Raw genomic sequence first — 23806 nt, forward strand, 5'->3', positions numbered from 1 at the left:
AAGCAGGCGCCGCAGAGAGTTTGCTTTCAGGCCAGGCAGGGAATGCAGCCTGGCTGTGCAGTCAGAAGCCCAGGTGCACTCCTCTGAACACACGACTAGCAGAAGAGCAGCACTTGCAGCTGGGTAAATTGATTTAGTTTTCCAGCTGTGCATGATGTATTGTTTGAATGTCCTGCTTTCTTTTCTGGTGACTGGAAAGGGAGTCTTCCTGTCATTTCCCCTACAACACTAGAAGAAAGCCTGGGCTAGCACCCGTAGCTTTCAGCCTGTTCATGACCTCACTTTGCAGAGCACATGTGCAGACAGCATAAAACTGTGCTACTAGGCTGAGATTTGTGTGCTAGCAGCTCCATCCCCTTCTTAACAAGAGTCAAACCTTTGTGGACACATCTTAACAGTAGTGCTGTGTTGAAATACTTGCTTAAAATTCATCCCCCAGCATAAACACAAGGAAGGAGGGTGCCTTGGTGGCCGTGAACACTGCCTCCCTTTGAGCACGATGGTGGTGTTCTGGAGAGGCAGTGCTCCAGTGAATTCTGTCTTTGGTTGCTTAAGCCAGACCTTTCTCCTGTCAGAAAGGAGGCAGGCAGCACTGCTCTGGCTCCGTTACAGCTTCTCCGGGGCTGTTACACAAATACAGCAGTCTCTCGGCTGTGTCAGAAAGTTTACACTCACCCATGGAAAGCAGGGCTGCATGGAAGAGTGATTTAGCAAGGAGAGAAGTCAAGAGCATCTGGAAAGGTCAGATAAAGCTGGAATGTCACTGTTGCAGCCACAAAGAGATAAAAATGCCCATTTATTTTTTTTAATATCTGTCATTTATGTGGTTGTGGTAGCTTCGACATTTACGTTGCTAAAATTGCTCGGTGGCTGAAGTGCCTTATGACTGTTTTCTTGCAGCAAAGAGCTCTCTAGATCTGCTCTCAGCGGTGTCACAGCACTGCTGCTTTCCAGGCAGAAGCATTCTTTAAACTTAAAAATGTTAACTTCCTGTCCTGCTTCCCCAGGTTTCAAGAGCGTTGCCTGAGCCACTTTGGTACCAGAAAGGTACTGAATTTGGAAGGACAGTGTGAAGAGGAAAGGTTATTCAGGAACAAAAGCAAAAGTTTGGGAAGTGCAGACAGTACCAGAAAGTGTGTGTGTGCATGCAGGTGTAACACAGGGAGAACCAAAGGTAGGTTTGCAGTTGGCAGGACTGGGAGATAACTGGAAAGAGCTAGCTGAAGATGATATCTCATTAGAGCTTTGGCTGCAGGACCTCCAGCAATCACCTGGCTGTTGTTTTTGGTTAACTCATGCCTGGGCAAGGGTTAATACCGTGAACTCTGAAGAAGCAGGGTTCATGTTGTGTCAGAAAAAGGGTGTGTGTGCCTGTTAAAATAGGTATGCAGGTAGGCTTGTAGAGGTTACCCCGGCAGTAAACCTGCCTTATATGCTGAGGCAACAGAATAGTTAGTCATATTTGCTTGCTTTTAGTAATATTTGTTATTCTTTTTATTATCTGACAGGTTATATTGTGGTAGAATATGAAGGTCCTATTGTTCGTACAGCACCCAGCACACAAATAGCAACAGTTGATCTCAGTGTCAGGCATCTTGCTGATGAAGCTGGGGTGTAAAAAAAGGAAGCTACAAATCATAGCTAAATGGGAGCGGGGGGTGCATAGAACAATGATGAGAAATGCATGCACGTACACGCAAACGCACATATGCTCCTTCATCGGGCACCCTCCATTGTGAACACTGAACAAGAGGCAGACCTGCAGGGAGGTCCTGGCGATCTGTTGTGTCCGAAAATGAAATTAAGAGTACAATATATGGAAAGATCCAAGGGCCAAGAAACACAGCTCTGTTTGCACCTCTTGTGTAGCTACCATAGAAAATTTATGGTGTGAGATTCGTATGAAGAAAATCCAGTTGATGGTATGTTTTTGTGCTATTATTTGACAGTAAGTAGTTTTCCAGCTCTGTGAAATTTCCATAAGCCTCAAGATTAACAGAGTATTTGTTTCCTCATCTTTGGGACAGGGAGTTAGAGGTAAGCAGGAGAATAAGCTCCAGGTTTCTGCATCTGCAGGCAGCAAGGAAGCACATCTGCTGCCGCAGAGCAGTAGTTTGAGCTCACGACTGAGCAGATGGTGCTTCCCACCTGGCAGTGCATTTCTGCGCTCCAAACTGCGGTGCACCTCACCTCACCCCAGCAAACACAGGTGTGCGGGTTTTTTTTGTCTGGCTGCTCCCAGGGCCAGGCCTGCGCCAGAAAGACGACTGGCTGCTCTCAGCAGCCCTTTCCACTTTCGAAAGCTTGTTTGCTGGTCACAGGCAGCACAGCAGGGCTTAGCGGCCACCCCAAGCCGATTGCCACCGCTAGCTGTGAGTCAGGGCGTGGGGAGGAGCAGCTGTGTTGCCCAGAATGTGGATGGGGCGAGTGGGTGGTTTCAGTAGGTTTCCTAGAATAACAAAAAGGATCCTGTGCAGATGCATGAAGCCAAGTCAGTAAAAATGGCTCCAAACAAGGCTGCCAGGATTGCAAGACCCAGTGGACAGCAAAAATTTCAGCTCTCCTTTCTTCTCTTGCTCACCCCGACTGTTCTGCCACGTTTCTCCAGCCTTCTCCTATCTGTCTGTCAAATCTCCTTCCAATTTACTACTTTGAAGTAAGATATTTTACTCCTGTGCAGTATATGCAGCAAATGCAACATAAAGCTGTTTTCTGATTATTATGTTTTGATGGATGTTGCTCTGGGTTCGTCTGTGAAGAATATAGTTTGTGAATCCCATTGCAGTTATTAAAAGCATTCATAATCCTGCTTTCTTGTAAAATGGCCTAATGCGTCCACACTGGGCTGCTGGTTGTTGCCGTTCCCGTATGCCGTCGTGCTGCTTATGGTATTATGCTTATCGGAGTTCATGTAGGACCTGAAGGGTGCCTTGAGAAAATGTCTGCAAATCTGGGAGTTGTCTAGTGGGAACTGCATGTGCTCTGTCTATTAACCTTTCATGGTCTGTGTCCTTGAGGAGCTGAGGTGTCAGCTCTGCCACTGATGGCTAATGGCAATGTTTTGCAGAGTCATCTCACTTCAGCATGTCTGAGGTCGTGATGTGGTGGAGATGGCTCCAGCAGAGAAGTTGGAGTGCTGGCTCTGGGGCTTACTTTTCCACCAAGTCCTAGGTGACTCTTGCAGCAATAAAAATACTCTCACCGATCTGGTTATCCTGGCAGGCTTTATAATAAGGCAAAGTTTAGAAGATTTGTGGTTTGCTTTTAATTTAATCTGTGTTTCTTAGAAATGTAGACCCGGTCGCCCTCTTCCATCCTCAAAACGTGCAAAGAGATGCCCAGTTGAGCTATACCAGGATTATCCATGATTTAAAGCAGAACTTTCTAATCTGCTTTGGGCTGATGGAAAACAAAACTGAAATGGCTTCAGAGAAGTCATACAAGAAATAAAAGTGCAGCCTGGTGTCCTGTGAGTTAGATCTCAGGCTTCCTCCTCAATTCAACACGGATTTTGTAATGTGACCCAGGGCCAGTCACTAGCTCTAGGTATCTTGCTTTGTCTGCTTTCCAAATATGAGAAGGAGGTTCATGGGCATCCACAACCTTCCTGACATAACTTGCTCTCATACTTTGATATGTGATGATGATGTAGCATCTGAAAGCATCTCTGCTCTCATTTGCCCCTCTGGAGGAGTGAAGGAGCCTGGCTGCGGAAAGGAGCCAAATAAATGAACCTCTTCTCACATAATACAGCACAGGCAGTGGAATGAATAAAGTAGTGCCAAAAGGATGTACTTCAGGATACGGGGCCCATTTTCAAATAAAACCGCTCTTATTTGAAAAAAAAACCACTTTTATTTCTCAGGGGAATAACAATAAAAAGCAATAAAAGGTGCTTAATGACTTACTCTTTTTTTAAAGCTTCCAAATCTGGAACGAAACCAGGCCATCTTGAAAAAAGAGATCCCAGACTTTCACAACACATGCATCCGTCCAAAGGGCCATTGCCATGAAAGTATTTACAGCTGCACTGTTATCCTGCTCCATCCCACAGCCCCGGTGGAGAGCAAGGCCAGAGCACAGCAGTGGGAAGCTCGGCAGCTGTTGAGCAATGCTTTTTCCAAGGAAAGATTCTGCTGCGCTATTTGTAGTTGTGTAAGCACAAATGTGAGCAGGTTAGTAGAGGAAGCCCAGCTTCCAGACAAATAAGAACAAGCCCTGATGCTCTTTGCCGTTTGTGGTAATCTTTCTTTTGAAATCCTATGCATGGTGTAAGCAGTGGCGAAGCATTTCTAAATTTTTTGCATGCCGTGCTTTGGTATCAGCTGAGTCCTTTCTGCTGCGGTTCCCCAACAGCCTTAAGATGGCATGACTGCTGTGGTCCACTCCACCCTCCTGCTTGGCCCGTGTATGCCCAATTTTCTCTTGCAGACTCTTGTTAGACTTTGCCTCCATGCGCTACTGAGCAGAAGACTAGCCTTACCAAAGAAAGTAAACAGTTCTTTGCTGGGTCAGTGAGTTGAATTGGCTCTGGGAGCACATCTGGGAGAGGGAGGGAAGAAAGACCTCCTTTCCTTGTGGTAGCACTGAGCTTTTGAAGCAGCTCATTTTTTGAGTAACCTCACCCTTCTATTTAAAGAGTGATTGAGGGGTTATCAGTTTGTACAAAGGAAAGGGTTTGCTTGGTGTCCTATTCAAACACTGTGAAACGCATTCATTAGCACTTGGACAAACTTGACTGCCTTAAAAGAACTAGTTGCTACCATTTACTCTTCAAACAGTACTTTTGTGTCAAACAGCTTCTGCATCTCCAGGTTGGGCTCTTTGATTCACGTATTTAAGACCATTCCACACTGAGGTGTCTGAGGTGTTTTATATTTGCTTCTTGTGTTTTGACTGTCGAATGGTAGCACTTACTTTTCTCTTTCAGACCCGTTCACATGGTACTCTTCTGAGATAATCCCTACTATCACATCTCTTGGATGAGATGGTCTCTTCCCCATCAGTGGCCCACATGCCTGTTGTTCAGAACATGGGCTGACAGATTGCAACCACAGAAAATGTGTCTTGTCATCAGTTGTGGTGAAATTCATTTCTCTCATATGAGAGATCCTCTTATCCTGACCACTTGAGGTCAGAAGGCGTTTCCAAAAAGAGTTTTGTTTAGCCTGAATGCTGCTGGCTGTGTTGTAGTTTGGACCTCAGTCCCTCCCACACTTCAAACTCATATTATTACTCCAGTGGTGGTGCATAATATCACTAATTACAGAGTGGCTGTGATTTCTATCATTGAGGTGGCTGCAATGATCCTTCTGCCAGAGGCTTTCAAATAGTAGGAGTTTGGGACTGTGCTAGACAGTAGTGTCGCTAAGTAATGCTTACTTGTAGCCTTTCTAGGACCTGCATTTCTGCTGAGACGGGTGATAGCATCATTATTCAGAAAGCATTTACTCCTCCACATGAGGGGGGAGGGAAGGTAGGACAGTCACGCAGGGGAGGGACGTCTGCTTAGCAGCAAGTCAGTGAGAACAGAGGCAGCAGGACAGACACTACTGGGATGTGGTACATGTGGATTAGGAGCTCAGCACACTGTCCCTCAGTGTCTGTCTAAGGGCTGCAGTGTTTTCTGGGGATGGAGTAGACCAGAGGCAGTTGGCCGTAGAAGAATTGTCCTTTTTTTCTCAAGCACCTGTCTAAAGATGAGAAGATCTGGTATGCTGTTTTCCATTCTCCTTCATATTATGTTAAGATGTATCATCTAACACCACTGGAGTCCCTAGCGATCTGGGCACTTAGCAAGCCTTAAAATCAGTTTCAAGGTATTCTAAACCAAACACAAAATGTAGGGACCTCTCCAGAAAATCAGACATGCTGGAGCCGTGAAGTGACTGTCTCTCTCAGACTCTCTCTCTCATGGGAACACCTTGCAACTTCTTTGGATATTTAGGTACTAACGCTTGTGGTCCACAAGGACAGCAGGTGAAAAGATGATAACCTAACCAGCATTTAAATCTGTGTCATGGTACCTAGCAGCACTGCTTTGGTTCTGAACTGTTGTTTGGCTTCTGGGAAGATTACTGACTGCTTTTTTTTTTTTCTTTCTTTCTTTCTTTTCTGTGTTTTAGACATTTACAGCATGGTGTAATTCTCACCTCCGCAAGGCTGGGACACAGATTGAGAACATAGAGGAAGATTTCAGGGATGGTCTTAAACTCATGTTACTTCTGGAAGTCATTTCAGGTGAGAGAGGTTCTGTGTGGTGCTCTCAAATGTCCTGAGCATCTCCATTCTGAAATCTGTCCTCCCCCTTTCTCACAGAATAGGGACAGCAAGGGCTGTAATGCTGCACATTTTGCTGGAATATAAGAACAGCTGCTTTCTGATTCAGAACAAATTTCTCCCTAACCAAATATCTTGTCTCCAGCAGTGACCATTAATGTGCATTTGGAATGTACTCCAAGCCTCATGGCCTGTGCAGGCTGCCCATTGCATTCCTGCTCCTGCCTCTCGGCTTTCCTCTGCCCGTCAGGAATGCACAGCCTCCTGTGAAGGCTCAGGCAACAGCTCTTACTGCTTGGCAGGGCTGACGAAGCAGCTCTGGGAAGAGTGTGGGAATGCTGCACTGGCAAATCATACCAAACCAACATGACAGTGGGAATAGGATAGAAGTTATTGGAAGAGGGAAGTCAAACCAGTAAATCTTCTGTGTTGTGCAGTTTCAGCTGTGACTGAAGCTTTTCCATTCTAGTTTCAATCTGAGCTCAGTGCTCAAGCCTCCAGGGGAAAAAAAAAATCCGAAAGAAAAGCAAAATCCCAGAAAACTCAGTGTGAAATAAAAACAGTGGCATGAACAAGTTAGGTCAGATTTGTTTTCACTCCCTATCACAAATGTCCCACTGCTTGACAGATATCTCCCAGGGATTATTTCATATAAGCAGTAATTGCTATTGATGTGATGATGAAATAAATACCTTAGTGAAGTATTGTGGGAGGCATCGAGGGGGGATAAGACTGTATGTATGAAACTGGGGTTGTATGCTGACAGACTTTCTTTTGATAGCTTTTGAGCCAGGAATAGCAACCCAGTGACTTGCACTCCTGACCTTCTTGGTATGTTTTCCATTAAAATTGCCATGATAGAAGCACTCAGACTGCCTTCCCTCTGCCCCTCCTTTCCTTTCCTTCCCTCCCCCTTTGCCAGCTCCTGCAAAGATGCTGTCAGTATATGTGTTTTTCAGAATTTATGAATATAGGATAAAACCTCAGGGTTTTTGCCCGTGCTGGTGTTTTGGAGGGATCAGAGTTCAAAATATTATCAGAGCGTTGCAGCATGCACATTGCTTCTGCAGTGTCTGCAAGAAACAAGGTAGCAGAGTCCTATTAGTTTATTTTCTGTATTTATGTTCCCTGGCAGAGGAGGGGCTGCAGCCTGGAACCTGGGGCAGATGGGCCTTGATGGCTTAGTTTCTAATCGGTGAACCGGAAGATAAGGGAGAGAAGCATGAACAGGGGAGGGTGGATGAGGCTCGGTGCTAAAGCAGGGGGTCTCATTTCTCACACTGCTTAATTTCCTTGCCTCATCTCCCACTCTTCCTCTCCTCTTGTCGCTTTGGGAGCCCACTGGCAGGGCCTGTTGGACCCCCCTCAATTTGGGAAGAAGCTAACGGCTTCCAAGTGCACTGATGGCGTGGGCACGGCATTTCCCCATCCACTGCAGAGTGGCTCTGTGCCCGCAGCCTGCCACTAGATGACCAGCAGGCAAAGGCATGGGGAGCAGATATGGGCTGCATCCCACCAGAGGCCATGGTCCTTCACACACTAAAGACTGAGCATCCTTTCCGTAGAGCCAGCAGAAGCTAGAACCACAGTTCTCCTAGGTACAGTGGGAAAAGAGGAGAAACTTTGCAAAGTTGTTTTTGCCCTATTTCATTTCCGTCACTGGCAGTTCCATTTCCAGTTGTGAGCCCCGCTGCTCTTATGGAGCTTCCTTCCAGCTGCTGGCCTCACTAGTAGCCCCTTTGGCCCGTAGCTGGGGAAGCAGCGGCCCAGCCCGGGAGCAGTGTGGGGGTAAGGATTCTCCTGCTGGTTGGCAAGGGCTTGCCTGTATGTTCCTGCCACGGTTCGCACTGATCACCTGCCAAAAGGGTGAGTCCAGATGGCTCTTAGCCCTCCAGTTCCTGCTTCTGGCCTTTCCTTTCAGCTCTTGGCTCACTCCACACCTTCCTCTTCCCGTATTTTGGGGGACTGCAGAGCTGCTGATGGGAATTTGGTGTGGGCAGGGCTGCTCTGTGGCAGGCTGATCTTTTCCTCTAACCCAGAGGGTGGTGGCCATAAGAGCCTTCAGCTGTGAGAGCACTGGGCCGGGCTGGCCGAGAGCCGTGCGGAGCTGAGTGCCTCCTCCGCCTGGCCGCCCAGCCGGGGTGTGCGGGAGTGAGGGAGCGCTATCTCCCTCTGCCCCCGCTGCAGCAGTGGCTGCCGCTGCGCTGCCATGGGAGGAAGGATGGAGCCTGCATCAGGGAAGCGACTGGAGACCCTAGGGTGGGAGAGGGACTGTGCCGCTGGGGCTGTTGGGGACCTGTTTCAGGGCAAACCCTCCCATGTGTCCTTGAGGACACATCGCTGCTGGGCACCTAGGGCAGGTAGGAAGAAGTTTTCCCATCTGACACAGCTTCCCAAAGTATGGGAAGCAGTGATGTTCTGCAAGAGGAGAGTGCCTCAGTTTTACTCAGCTTGGTACCTTCTGGTGGTGAGCTGTGCTGCTAACGGGTCCCCTTCCAGCCCAGCCAGAGCCCCTCGGTCCCGCAGCCACTGTGCGGTGGGGGGGAGCTCCACAGACAGTCCTGGGACTTCCTCATTGCAAGTCCTCTCTCGTTGGCCTCCATGGTGGCAAGTAACAGTTGGGCCCTGCCTAGAAATTTCCCCAAAAGATACACTTTCATTTTTCACCACATGCATTTCCTTACCCTGACAAAGCCATTTTAAAAATAATACTACAAGACTGAAAAAGGCTAAGCTCACGTTCAGTACTTTTAAAATGAAGTTATAAGGCTTTTTTTTCCCTCCAAACAGAAGGAATGACTAATTGAAATTTTTCCTAAACAAATTTGCTGTAAACAACTTCTATGCCAACACTTCCTTGCATTGTTTGACTTTTAAAGTACAGCCTTGGGCTAGTACATGAGAATCAGAGAATGGAAGTGAGTAGACTATTTTCATTGTCTCAGCTGGGAGAAGTACTGAGAAATAAAGCAATGATGCAAATAGCTGAAAGTAGAACATATTTCTAGCAGGCTTCCCTTTTAACATTCTACATCATTAATAATGTATGGCATGGAACCAGATGAAGCTTTTCTCTGGAAATCTAAGTTTGTAATAAAGTCCAAGGCTGAAGGAGGTAGCCATTGGGTTTTGAGACTTTTTAAGTTCCCCAGAAAATTATTCTAAACCAAATACCCTATTGTGGTATTTGAGAGAGGGAAACTGCAGTTTTGCAATCACCATCAATTGCTAGACAATCGCATTGCTGTCAGAGGGAACAATCCTGCTCTCCCTAGCCCCATGGAGAGCAGCGCAGATGCTCTCCTTTGTGTTGGCAATGCACATGTGGCCACAAGGTGAATTGGATCAGCTTGCCGTTCCAGCTGAAACCTAATCTCTTGTCTTTATTTTTCTTTTGCAAGGCTAGTTTACAGTCACATGAGCTGAAGAAAATGGTTATTTTTTAGCTAGCTCACCCCATTTGTTGACATTTGGCAGCATAAGTCTGCTTAAGTCTATTGTGAAACTACATGTAAAAATGTCATTGTGAAGCTGTCACAAAAAATGCTTCCACTTTTATTCAGAATGACTAGCATTATCCAATGGAAAAAGAAGGCAACGTACCATGACATGTACTTGAGGCTCCATTAAAGCAAAAGAGATTTTTTTAGTCCTAGGATGGAGGTAGTACCGTAAATACATCTTTTTACTTAAATTGTCAGACATCAGTGTTTCATTTTGAAAGTGAATCTGGTTTTATCCTTAAGCTTGAGAGCTAATGACACCAGCCTACAGTAATCACTGAAACACTTCTAAAGGATTTTCATTTCCATACTTTTTTTCTTTGTAGGGCATGGCTATGGAGATAATCTATTTTTCTCCCTTTTAGCTTTTCCTCACTCCTTTGTTAGGAAACAAGCCATCCAGTTTTAGTATGAAAAAGAGTTCTTTAAAAAGTACTTTTCTTTCTCACCCTTAAGCCTCAAATAAAGGTTTCGAGTCAGCTCGCATTAACTTAAATATTCAGGTTCAAGATATAGCAGGAGTCTTTTGGAACTGAGTAGGTCAGGTGAGTAATTACTTGCCTAGACTTGCCCATTTGATCTCTTTTTAATTGTCTCATAACTTTTTTTTCAAAGTGCAAAACCCGCTTGCATTTTGTTTAGATCTTTTTCATATTCTGGAGCTTGTGATCTGAAAGTAGCTGTTCTGTTCATTTTTTGGTGTTGTGTGTCACATACAGGTGGTTCTTGATGTCCTGACTAATTACACTTCTAGCAGAGGTTCCTTTGAAAAGTCCACTTGTCTGTCCAAGCTTTAATTTGCTTACTCTGAGTGTTGGGTTAGAGTTAGTAAAAGTAGGCTGTGGCTATAGTTACAGGCAGCCTATCAAGAAGGGCATGACTGCACTTAATGCAATTCTTCCAAATACATAAGGTCAAGAAAGTGCTTTTCCAAATCTTCTAGCTTTGTTCCAGTCAGGAGCTGGCATTTGCCCTAAGATTCATTTCTATCAGAGATTTACCTGCTCTTACCTCAGAGCTAGGCTGCTTCCTTCTCTCTGCCTCATTATAAACATTTTAAATGCATACCACTGTGTAAGAGACCATTTCATAGAGTTAGAAATACATCAAACATGTAATGGAAAGGAGTTGAGATGACAGTCCTTACAGTTATAAAGCCACTTGCCAAAGAAGTGATTTTATTTCCTGATACAGGCAGTTGTGGCCATTCAGTGAAGAGACTAGAGAGGTAGGAGGTCTGTATTCTGGCTGGGGAAAAGAAAAGGCAGGACACAAGATTACCCTCATATTTGAATGCAGGGAGTTCCAAGAAGGAGAGATTTGCTTTGTAAATTGGGTGTTGTAAATGCTAGAGGGGAGCTCCTGACCTGTCTTTGTTGGGGAGGGAAATTTGTGCCGTTTCCAGACATCGTTATCTGCACTTAATGGTATGGTGGTTAGTTCCACTGCCTAGCTCAGTGTGGTTTTGAAGGACCTTTTCACCTCTGATGCAAACCTGCTGTGGAAAGGACTCAGTGCCAACAGTTCCTCTGTTATTAAATTATCTGGAATGCAACAAAAAGATACTTCTCTGTCTGATTCTTTCTGTGGGTACTTAAAGGTGAGCGTGGCTGTCCTGCATTCACTGTCGAGAAAGGATGCAGGCAGGTCTACCCTCTGCCTGGCTGAGCAGCGGGAGCCACCACCATGGGGAAGCGCCCACCAGGGAATAAAGGGTTCAGAATTGTTTTCTAATACTTTTTTTTCCTCTTTTCTTATTAGGTGAACGTTTGGCTAAGCCTGAAAGAGGCAAAATGCGAGTGCATAAAATATCCAATGTGAACAAGGCCTTGGATTTCATTGCCAGCAAAGGAGTCAAACTAGTATCTATTGGAGCAGAAGGTAAAGAAACCAGCTGATTTGTCTGGGCCCAAGCTGTGCTTAGCCATTGCCTTTCTCTCACGGCTGCATGCCATTTCCCTTTGCACCTCCCTAGCCCTACCATGTCCTTATGGAATAAGCCATGGAGAAAAAAAGGGGATATATTAAGCCTTTACTCTGGATTTAAATCCCACCTTCACACCAAGCTGCCAAACCCGATTCCCACTTGGGCTTATTGGTCAGGTCCTCCTGCTTTTCTCCTGGTTCTTATGAGTTAAGGAAAACATTGAGCAGTGGCAGAAACAAAATAATTGAGATGTTTCTTTCTCGAATGAGGAAAAGTCTCAATTGAAGCATAGCAGCTGCTTGTATTTAGCTTGTTGCAGAGCTGCTGGGAAAGATCCCCTGTTGCTGTAGGACATCCCATGGGTCAAAGCCAAGTGCAGTCCTCAGAACAGGTCAAGGACCCCAGAGGCTCCAATTTTCAGGGCTTCCAGACTTCTTGTTGTGCACCCCAGAAAGCTGGGTGCTCTGGCTGGAAGCCTGTGTATCATTGTGTAGAGACCATTGTGGGCAGCACCAGGGATGCCCTCAAGACGAACTTGCAGATGATGCAGACAGCAGGGAGTTGTGTAGGATTTTTGTCTTTTTAGCAAAGATGGTGGGTGTTTTGCAGATTTGTCACTGGAGACCCAGAAGGGCTTGCAAGTTAGTAAGATAGTTTCCTCTTTTATAAACCTTAACAACTTGTCATCTTATGCGGATTGTGTTTTCATGACACTTGTTTTCCTCTGCTCTGGACCTGTGTGTGAGTCCTGCCTATGGACTCATGTTGTCACTGTTGCTGTGGAGACACTCTGCTTGTGTGGTATTTCTAGGTTTGTCTTTACAGTTGTCCTGGTTTCGGCTGGGATAGAGTTAATTTTCTTCTTAGTAGCTGGTACAGTGCTGTGTTTTGGATTTAGTGTGAGAATAATGTTGGTAACACACTGATGTTTTAGTTGTTGCTAAGTAGCACTTATCCTAAGTCAAGGATTTTTCAGTTTCCCATGCTCTGCCAGCAAGCAGGTGTACAAGAAGCTGGGAGGGAGCATAGCCAGGACTATTGACCCGAACTAGCCAAAGGGATATTCCATACCATGGAACGTCATGCCCAGTATATAAACAGGGGGGAGTTGGCTGGGAGGGGCGGATCGTTGCTCAGGCATCAGTCAGCGGGTGGTGAGCAATTGCATTGTGCATCACTTGTCTTTTCTTGGGTTTTATTTCTCTCTTTTTTTTGTTATATTCCTTTTCATTGCAATTATTATATTATTATTATTACTATTATTAGTTAGTAGTATATTTTATTTTACTTTAGTTATTAAACTGTTCTTATCTCAACCCACGAGTTTTACTTTTTTTTTTTCCCGATCCTCCTCCCCATCTCAGTTGCAGGGGGGAGGGGTGAGCAGCTGCGTGGTGCTTAGTTGCTGGCTGGGGTTAAACCATGACAACAGTGACCACGGAAAATGAGGGAGGTTTGTTATCTCGATCTTACAGATGGAAATACGTGGTTTCTCCAGGGAAACTCATGACAGAACCAGGAAATGAGTCCCTGATACATTTCTGGATGAGCATTCCTCCTCCAGGAGAGTCGTGGGGCTGCAGGGCAGAGCCTTGCCTGTTCTTAGCCCAGGAGGTCAGAGCAGTGATGGCATGCTGTCCCCAGTTTTGGCCTTTCAGGCATGCTCTTGGGGACATCTCCAAGACATGTGCCCATCCTATGGTCCACTTGTTCTGCGTCAGATCAGGCAGAATACCTCAGCCACTGCAGGTGCTTATGTTTGCCTTACCGAGACCGTTACCTAAACATCCTGCTGTAACTTTATGGAGACTTTGGAACAATTTGAAACTAGTGTCCAGGGACTTTGCAGACACTTCTTTACTGGGTTTGGTATTTAAGAGCAAAATCCAAGAGGTGAATAGCTCAATGACATTGATATTTTGCATGCAAAGCTTTTCTTCAGTTTTCTCAGCATTTCCCACAGGAGCAGCCTGAGGGTGTTGCTGGCCCTGAGTACTGTTTATGTAGCACAAATGCATATCTAATGTCATTTTGTGCCCTTACAAAAAAAGACTGATGCATCTAGTGTCTGATACAGTAGTCCGTATCTGTATGGGACCCTTTTCAAACTGGAAGTTGGACCTGGAGCCAGAGGTCTTTTGCCTTAAGACAGCTCCTGCTGTCATTTGGATCTTGGACAGACATTTGGATCCTTCTGGGAGTCTAGAGCATGCGTAAAACCTGTCTTCCCTGCTCTATTCCTTTTTTTTTTTGTCTGGTTGTGCTCTCCCTGGCACTAGTTTGCCTTTTCCTCTCCTTCCACTGCATTTTTCTTTTTTGATCTCTGCTCCTGATTCAGCTGTGACTGTACCCTCACAGCACTTAGAAATCATTTGCAGGCAAAATGATCTGTGACCGAAGATCTCCAGGGCCCAGTTATTCAGCATGGATTCATAGCAGTTACTCTGTTCAGAAATAGGCTGTGAGGTGCCATTTTGTGACAGAAGCCGTGATTTACATCAGTCTGAACGGTGATCCTGACCTTCCTTGCCAAATGTTCCTGGCTCTCCTTTGCCCCGGGGCCCAGGCAGCTACATGGTGAACCCACATGGGTTTCTTTATACTACCAAAGGTAGCACGGCACTGAAGTTTGGACCAAGGTTAGCTTTGGTTTTTATACAGAGCGCTTGGGCCCATGCTGTGATGCCAGCTCAGACCATGTAAGTGTGATCACAGCATGGGCTCCCCCACCCCAGCGCCTGCCCGTGCACCCAGGCTGAGCCCAGGCCACTCTGGTTGTCACCAGGAAACATAACCTGCTGCAGGGCCTTCTGCCTGGTCCATCCAGGCTTTTGGTGTACAGTAAATCACACATCAGCTATAAAAATGGACTTTTACTTTGACCAGCACAGCAGTAACTCTGTCCATGGAAGGGATTATAAACCTTCCTGGAGCATGAATTTTAAGGGCTTACTTTCAGACTTTAAGAAGACATCATGCAGCAGCAAAGTAGAAGATAAAAGCCAATGAGGCAGTCATAACACTGCACCAAGAAAATGAGCTGTAAACGCCTCAGTCAAGTTGGACTGATCTAGGAAGTTTTCCAGGTGGCTTTTCTCCCAGAGGAGAAAACCACCATCCAGCAGCAGTGTGGTGGTACTGGCCAGGGCAGCGCACTCCTCACCTCGAGGTGGCTTGCTCCATCTCTGGATATCTGCTGGGCAGCAGAGTCCTCTGTGAAGGGTCTGCCGCCCAGCTGTAGTTCTCTGTATACATTAGACAAATGACATTGGCCATCAATGTCCTGGCTTTATTTATTATTATTTTTTGTGGTTAAAAAATAAGCTCCAGAAAGAATCCCAAGGAGACTCTCAGGTCAGCTTAAGCCTTGTGAAACCTTGTGTTTAATCAGAGTTAAAGCCAGCAAAAATGTTTTCAAGGCATTTATCTCACATTTCATCAAATAAAGATCCCTCTCTGCTGTTTACAAGCCAAGCTCTGCAGCCATGTCTCAGTGAACGAGAACCAGAGTTGAAGAGGACTTCCTACACACAGCGTGAGTGCAGGGCATATTCCATGTCCACATTAAATGGAAGGTGAACTAAGCAAACAGAATAGACAATGAGGGTTAAGAGCTGCTTTTTACAACCATCTTTGACTGTTAACAATTCAAGATGATTCTAAACATCTTTGTTAGCCAGAGTCCATAGGATCAAAGCAGTTGTGGCATACAGCAGACCTCTGTAAATCTGGATCAAGGAAGGCTCTAGCCTGGTGCACCTTCCAAATGGTTTTTCATCTGCTTTTAAATCTCACTGTCATATGACACCTCAGGAGCCTTCTTTTGCTGTAATAGATTCCATACTGGTGTCAAATGCTCCTGGAATTTAACAGATTGAATAGGTCAAGTATGTGACCTTAAGACTGTTTTATTTGCACCTCTAATCTGCATAGAAAGTTGCTACTTTCTTAGATAGATGTGGCTCAGTTCAGCACAAAGATAACTTTGAATGAACTGATCCCTATTCTCACCTGCACAAGTGAAAGGAGAAATAAAGCTTAAAGATTTCAACAATTGCAGAAGTCCCATCTGAGCAAAACACCTACTGAAGCACCAGGCACAGCAAGCATACATTTGACACTGGAAAGAGCGGGAAAATAAGGTCTCTCCATGTCAGTGAGTGAAACATAGCATTATATTTGTCCTTATCTCCTGCCCACTCACAGTTAGGGAGCTGGGATGTACACCCCCATCAACAATGCCAGCCATCTGTCCTAAATATGGCTGGACCATCATTAGCAACATGCTTTCTGAAGACAGGGGCACGAATCCTTGTCCTGCTTTATTTGGCTTTTGTTAGGATAAACAAAATGCAGAGCAGCCTTTATTTTATGTCACCATTGTTGCTCTGTGTCTCCAGTTCCCAGATCATAACGCTATCCTGCCAGTTGTTCATCCCCTGCAACTCCTTCTCTCCATGGGGTAACCAGAGGCTGTGCTCTCATGGGTGACTCAGAAGTAGCTAGGGGGGTAACAGTTTCTGTAGAATTGATTCTGCTTCCAACTACCCAGGCCAGGGTAGAAAAGTAAGCTTAATCATTCTTGCATTTTTCAAAATGAGTTCATGCATTTAAAAAAGGTGGTGGCATTTTAAAAGCCACATCTATGTAGCCAGCCAGTCTTGCTCCTAAGGGCTGAATGTTTGTCAGGCCCTTAATTGGCTGTCAAACAAATGGATGAGAGTACTGTAGTTTCTGCATATTTTGTTCATGCTATTTGGTACAATAATGGGAGCTGGGTGGAAGCATATTCACTGGTGCAAAAAATTTCCTTCCAGTGGACGCAGATGCCTCACCAGCTTTAGCCAGCAACTGATCCACCCCCAGGTTGAATGTAAATCACATTAATAACATGCACTTGCTGCTGCTCTTCAGACAACAGCTGCTGGTGGTGGAGGAAGCGCAGACAACACTTGCCGAGGTCCTGCCTAGGAAGAGCACTTGGAAAGCACAGTCAGGCAGAAGATACTGTCTGATTATTAGCCTTTTAATATGTGAACTGCTCTCACATTACTGAGCCTTACTTATATCAGCAGGGAACAAACACAGTATCTTTAAGCATTAGATTGTTCTAGCTTTGTAGTGTTACGTTCAACTTTTTAACAATTCGTATGGAGTTTCTTTCTCTTCATCACCAGGAAGGAGGCAGCTTCATGCAAACCTGTTTTGCAACCATGTTTTTCACTTTTGTTTCTTGGCCATATTCCACTATCTTAGAAGGAGACTGGCAGCAGCTGAAGGGATCCTAAAGGAAAAGGAGGTTGGCATTGGGGAGTGCAGCGCAGTGAGTGAGGGCCAAAGAGTGTATGGCCTTTCTGATCAGGCTGGCTGACTTCGTAACTAGGTTACCAGGAGAAGTTTTTTAGCTCTAGAAATGAAAAATGCTTGCCTGCTTCTAACAAATAACAACAGTTTTGTCAATTCTATTTAAAAGAAAAAAAAGAAGAAAAAAACTGGGGATAGTGTGGTTGGTTAAATCTGCATCCTGGGATGGATCACTCACTAATCTCACTAACATCAGTATCTGCTTGGTAGGTGGTGGGTTTTCTCTGTGTCAAGAAAAAGTAAAATGATATGTAGAGATGAAATGGTGGAAATATTCTGGGCTTCTTCCAGAGCAGCTTTGCTTTGGTGCACTGCTAAGGAAGAATCACAGATGGGAGCCGGGACCACACATCTTCCTCTTTAAATGAGTAAGGCAATGAAGAGGGCTGGGGGAGAAGAGATGCTTTCCACCTTAACTCCACCAGCTAACTTTGTAAAACTGGAATTTGAGAACGTGACCAGAGCATAGTGCTGAGTTCTAATGCCACATTAGCAACGTAACGCCATCTGGTTTTATGTAAGTATCTTGACCTTTATTTCCAATTAAAATCCATGGAACATTAATATTAATTACCTGTTTCAGCTCACTGATTGATTTATTAGTGTTCATAAAGCATTTTCAACATTAAAGTATTGCCATCAGATTTTAATCTAGTCCATTAAAATAAAGAGCTCAATTTAGTTTCAAATCTTAAATATATCCTAGGGTTCTCCTGCCAACTGCTGTGGCTTTTACAAGCATTGGGGTTTTTTGCTTTTTGAAGATCCCCACAAAAATCTATCACATGAACAAAACAAACAAGCTGAAAACATGGATGCTTTCTTTTATATTTTAGCTGTAGTATCTCAGGTATTTGTAACAATAGTAAGGATTTTCCTTTAAGTTGATTGCGGTGCTTTGTTGGAGGGATGAAGAATGCAAAAAGTGCAGAACTGAATATACTTGCCATCACATGACATTTTCTTATATCAGCCTAGCAACCCCCTGACCCCAAAATACCTGTAAAAAATTAATTTGTGAGAAAACTGTCAAAAGGCAAATATAGTTTTTTCATGCCAGCAGCAATAGCTGTAGTTCTTTTGTACTGCAGTGAAAAGTTGTTGGCTATTTAATCCTGGGCAAACTGATGCCCCACCAAGATATCTGTGTGTACTCTTAAGTGCAGAAAGGAGTGGACACAGGGTTTTACTGCAGTAGAACAAGGTGAGGTGTCTTGTTTTCTATCTTTTAAATCTGTAAATCCCTAATGCAGATGTATGTCAAAGCACAGCAGAGATTATCCTTCTAATTTACACTGAAAGTTGCACCACATGTATCGCTAAATCACAAGCTTTCAGGAGTTTGGACCAGATTAACACGGATTCTGAAACAATGTGTTTGGGGTGCGTGCTACTTGTCTGTTTGTTTTGAATACACTGAGGTTCACATTTTGAAAATTTTTCGTAGGAGGAAAAACTTTTTTTAATGGCTTAAAAGGAAAATTTCAAATATTGTTACTTTTGTGACAAGATCCAGACAGGTGGTAGTCGCCTATATTGCAAATTTCTACTTGCCCCAGAGCATGATGTGTTCCTGCTGGGCAGCTTTACGGAAGCAGTGGCACAGAGGTGTCTACAGTAGTACAAAAATGGTTTCTGGCAGCCTTGTTAGGACTTGAATTATTCTACCTCCAAACAGTAGGTTAATTCTAACCCTTTTTTTACTGAAAATACTCTTGTAACTTGTCAGTTGTTTGTGAAAGATGCTTCTGCCATGCGGGAACCTGCCAGAGAATGAGTAGGAGAAGGCAGCTCAGCTAGTTTCACTATCCAAAAAAGTGAAGGCTGTAAATTTTATAACGTGTATATATAATCTGTGCAGAATTTTTGTAGATGCTGAGGATCAGCACTTGAGACCCAGCTGCTCACCGTTTGGACTGTTTGGTGCTAATCTATACATGGTGGAAGCCCCTTTCTGGGCCAGCATCCCACCCCAGTGCCTCCCCCCAGAGCCTTGATCCCCTGTCCTAAACAGATCATACCTCACACACGCAAGCAGTCGCTTTCTAAAACCTCCGAGTTGTTGACCCTTGCTGATTTATATTGCGGAGTCCAATGAGCAATAAAGCACACTCTGCTTAACATCTTAGTTTATGTTATGGTCTGCTCAGGCTGGTCAGCATGAGTCTTTGCTTCCTCTTCAAGCAGGATGCATGTACTTTGAGGAATGCTCTGTTGTGTGTTTTGGCAATTATATGACTGAAAGAAGTCCTATACAGGCAGTCTGGCGTATTTAGGCTTGTTTGAAACAACAAGCATTTAGGCTTGTTTGAAATTAAAATGTTGATTTTTCTTGGTGGTATCTTGTTCACACGACAAAACCAGCTGTCAGAGCTCATCTGCACTGGGAAGTCTCACTGGTTCTTCTGGTATAATTATGCTGGGGCAGTTATATAGGTGACTTGGAGTAGACATATCAGAGTAAGAGAGGAAGGCTTTTCTTTTTCCCAGTTTGGCTTATATGGCTTCTAAGTGATCAGAATTAAATCTGAACAAGGTGGTTTTAGGCCCCTGTGGGGAATGACACTGATCTAAATTGATCCTTATTCCTGGTCTTTTGGATCATCAGTGTCTATTTTACACTCAGTTTTATACTGCAAGAGAACCAGTTTGATTACTAGGTACTACTGGGCAAGACTGTGCTGTACCAGCAGAGCATCTGGGGAGGTGGGGAAGAACAGTTTTCAGCTGGAATTCCAGTTCTCCTACCTGCAAAAGGGAATGCTCCCCAGTGCCCCTCTTTTACTGGGATTTGCACTTGCAACTTGATGCCTTCTATTTCTTCTCTTTCTACTTTTTTTTCCGTAGAAATTGTGGATGGCAATGTTAAAATGACTCTTGGAATGATCTGGACCATCATCCTTCGTTTTGCCATTCAGGATATCTCCGTTGAAGGTAAATTGTAGTTCTTTCCAGCCACTGTTCAACAATGAACAACTGAAGTAACTAAATGGCTTTGCCACTTAAAAGGCCCAGAATGTGCTCTTAGGTGAGTCACTGGAAGACCATAGGGAGCTACCCTTCCCAAGCTGCCCTGTTGTCTCACTGACATTTCTGGCCAGGTTCAGGTATACTGAGAAGAGTTTTTCACATCCTCTTCTTGTAAGAGATTTTGAGAGCAGCTCAAAAGGATGGCTAAGCCTGAAAGCCAACTTTGGTATTGGAATCTATTGCATTTCTTGCAGGCTGATTCAGGGACTAGCACTGAAAATGGACCTATCTCTTACAAGTCCTACAAAACTCTCCTCTCTAATCCTAAAAAGCTCCTTATTACAGAACCTCATTAAGAAAGTCATAGTAACAAAACTATCCCAGTAGACTCTTCCAAACAAGAAATTTTCTGACAAGTGCAATTAAATAAAGCACAGCTCAGTGCAGTCTGTACCAAAGAGGAGTTGGTCATGTTTTTCTAGCATATGCTCCAGAGACTCCTGCTTTCTAAGAAAATGAGTTAATTGGTGTGTTTTCTTTCTGTCTCTAGAGACATCTGCTAAGGAAGGACTTCTGTTATGGTGTCAGAGGAAGACAGCCCCCTACAAAAATGTAAACATCCAGAACTTCCATATCAGGTGAGTTACAGACAAGAACTTGGCTTTACAGTCTGTGTTGTTTTCATCTGTCTCTTGGTATATTCAGCAATGTTCCTGACAGACCTCCCAAGGCAATGCAGATGCACATTACACAGTAACAGTGTAGTCCAGAGAGACATCTAGAAAATTAAAGGCAGAGATTATAAGAGGATCGAAGTACCTACATCCCAATTCCTCATTCTGGTTACAATTGCTGCTTTCGTAAAGTTCTTCAGAGCATTAAGTCCTCTGAGAGCAGCATATGTGCCACAGGCTAAGCAAGACAGCTTTTGCTCTGTGAAAACTCAGAACACTTTAGGAGACATGAAATAAGGGCTGCACCAGAAACTTTGTAGTATGGCAGAGTTGGGAAGGGATGAGAGATTTTCTTGCTCTGCTCTTAATATTTCCAAATTGGGAGATGTTCCAGTGAAGATTCTGCATAATAGTGCTTTTCCAGCACATCTTGGAGAGCTGTATGAACCATATAAATGTAAAGCACTTTTTTGAGAGCTTAAGTGCCATCCGCGCTAGCCAGTACTATAGTGGAGCTGTGGGCATCTGCCTTTTCCCTAAGGAATGCACTTGTTCCTCCTTTAGGGCTTGTATATACACCTTTTTTCAACCCTGAGTTCTACACCTGTCCTTGCATGCTCCACAGGACATGCACAGAGAGTTCAGCAAAGAGAACTGGCAAAAAGGAGGTGGCAATGCAAAGGGCAAGTCCTAAACACTTGTAGGATTTTTGTACGGATTGAAAGGAATTTTTATTGCAGTCTCATGCAGGTACAAGACATGCCTCCTTCCCAGCACTTACAGAAGCACTGTTAGCTAGAAACTAAGCCAGAATTAGTCGTCCTGCTGTCTTGGTGCCTTCCCTCATGTTCATGCCCATCACTGTGTCTCTCCCTGGCTGAGCATTGTTCATTGTGCTCTCTTCTGTCTCTCTTGTAGTTGGAAGGACGGCCTTGGTTTCTGCGCTTTAATTCATAGACACCGTCCAGAGCTCATCGACTACGGGAAGCTACGAAAGGTACAACTCAATTTGTTTGTCAGACCAGATGCTTGACTCCTTGGAAGTAAAGAGGGAGAAGAATTAGCTTGATAAACATAATTGGAGAACTTCAGCACAAGCTGGCAGTTGCAGGATTGGGGGGGAAGGAAGGAGGGATGAATCAGTACATTCAGGCTTCTTAGTGAAGCATGAACTTAATGAGCTTCCTGCTTGACTTCCCTTGCTTTCAGACTGCCTTATGAGAGACACACGTGCCCCAATCCCAGCTGATGAGCAAAAGCTGGCAAATTCAGTAACACCAAATGTGAGACTAGTTCTGTGCTAATGTCACAGACTAGCGAGTCAAATCAGACTTAACACTTCTGTGGAGAGTTGGATAGAAACTGGCTACCTGGTGTTCAAGTGCAAAAGCTCACTGAGGGGTCTGTGTGCCCTCACTGGACACTTGTCACGTGCTTCCAGCTTAGCACTGAGCCATCTGCAGCACTGGGCTTCTCCTAGCATGTAGGTATTGGGTGCCAGAAAAGCATTTGCCATAACACTTAATTTTACTTTAAAAGTTGCCACTGGTAACGTGATATCTAGGTGCTCCAAAGTTTGCTTTCTGTGTGTTTTGGAGACAAGATTGCTAAGTGGATGATGAGAATAAGCGTTCAGTGGTTTGTGCTGCCAGCAGTGTCTTGACCCAGCAGAGCGACAGAAGACCAAACTGGGTTCTCATCCTAGTGGCGTTCCTGCAGTCTGCTGAGATCTGGTTTCACTATATCTCTGCACACATGGAGTGAAGTGTCACCAAGAGCATAATTCATGTGTCATTATTGGGGCTAACACACAAAAAGTTTGACCATCTGATCTTACGGGCTGGGTGTTATAAAGTGCATACATACTTGGTGTTAGCTAGGGAAATAAACATAGAAGCTCATCACTAATAGACCTGGGCTCTTGGATCACTGTGCAAATAGACAATAGGTAAATGAGTTAATCAAATTAGCTGCATCCTTGAGGCAATGAATTGTACAATGCTTGATCTGCTTTTCAGTAAGCTTTTAGATCTTTATTGTCTTGCAGAGCAGTCAATTATATTATCTGATCAGTTTTAGTGTCTGGAGTCAGCACATGATGAATAAACAGGGGAGAGAGACTGTACCTGTCTACATAAAGAGCAGCAATAAAAAAAGGAATTATTAGAGCTACATTTTCAGTGCCTGATCTTGGGAGAATAAAAGCAGCTCAGCAATGTGTGTCTGACAAACCCAGCTGGGTAAATGCTACAGCGCTCTCCGTTACCAACAAAACCCTAAGCCAAACCTTAGAGAAACGAGAGTGAGGGAAAGAAAGTTATTGGTCATATTGCCTACAGGCTTTTTAAGGTGAAAGAGAGGGTGATTGTCCTAGCCAAAATCAGTGTAGATGGGAAGGGATTTGTCTTCCTTGGAGTAAGGTTGAAAGGAACCAGCATCTTTTGTTCTCCACTTGCCTTTGATCCCATCCTTCATCAGGTTCCCTCTGCCCTCCTGCAGTCTTCTGACTCTTTCTGTATCATTTTTATTGTTGTTCTGCCTCAATTGCTCTAAAAGCATGAGATTAAATGCATGTTTGAGAACACGACCACAGCTGAAATCTTGAGCAAATAGCTCAGAGCCTAGCCTTTAGCTCTGGCAGTTGACCTGTGCTGAAGGGAAGTTACCTTTTTTGTGCGAGATCTTGGAAACCCATTTGTAGAATGTATAAACATGGCACCTTCCTAAACACAGTATTTGCCTGGACTATTTCTGTCACTTGTTTCCTCCTTTATCACTTCTCTCTCCTCCCTTTGGCTCGATTCAACTGATTCTTGCCCTTCTCCTTGGAGCCTACTTCCCCTCTTCCCCTTCCCTCAAAAAAACCAAACCAACCAGTCCCAACATTTTGAGTCATCCCTGGCTCTGCAGGGGACTTATCTTGCAGAGAAAGACATGAGAAGCAGACATCACAGTGGATAGCAGATTAGAGGTCTACCTCCAGGTCTCTTCCAACTCTAGGGAGTGATTAATGGCATCTCAGTTGTGTATGCCTTTGGCGATGTTGTGTGTGTACACATACACACAAATGTATAAGATAGAGAGGTGAA

General features: G+C 44.5%; 1 protein-coding gene across 6 annotated transcripts in view; it reads left to right on the top strand.

The window, feature by feature from the left end:
- ACTN1 (actinin alpha 1) overlaps positions 1-23806 on the top strand; it is a 93140-nt gene that overhangs the window by 38237 nt on the left and 31097 nt on the right. For all 6 annotated transcript variants that reach the window (XM_050898383.1, XM_050898385.1, XM_050898379.1 and 3 more), the window contains exons 2-6: positions 6126-6240; positions 11544-11663; positions 19921-20007; positions 20594-20681; positions 21636-21714. In XM_050898383.1, the coding sequence (XP_050754340.1) occupies positions 6126-6240; positions 11544-11663; positions 19921-20007; positions 20594-20681; positions 21636-21714 (489 nt within the window). The remainder of the gene's footprint in view (positions 1-6125; positions 6241-11543; positions 11664-19920; positions 20008-20593; positions 20682-21635; positions 21715-23806) is intronic.

This window comes from Gymnogyps californianus, chromosome 5, assembly GCF_018139145.2.
Source record: "Gymnogyps californianus isolate 813 chromosome 5, ASM1813914v2, whole genome shotgun sequence".
Lineage (NCBI taxonomy): Eukaryota > Metazoa > Chordata > Aves > Accipitriformes > Cathartidae > Gymnogyps > Gymnogyps californianus.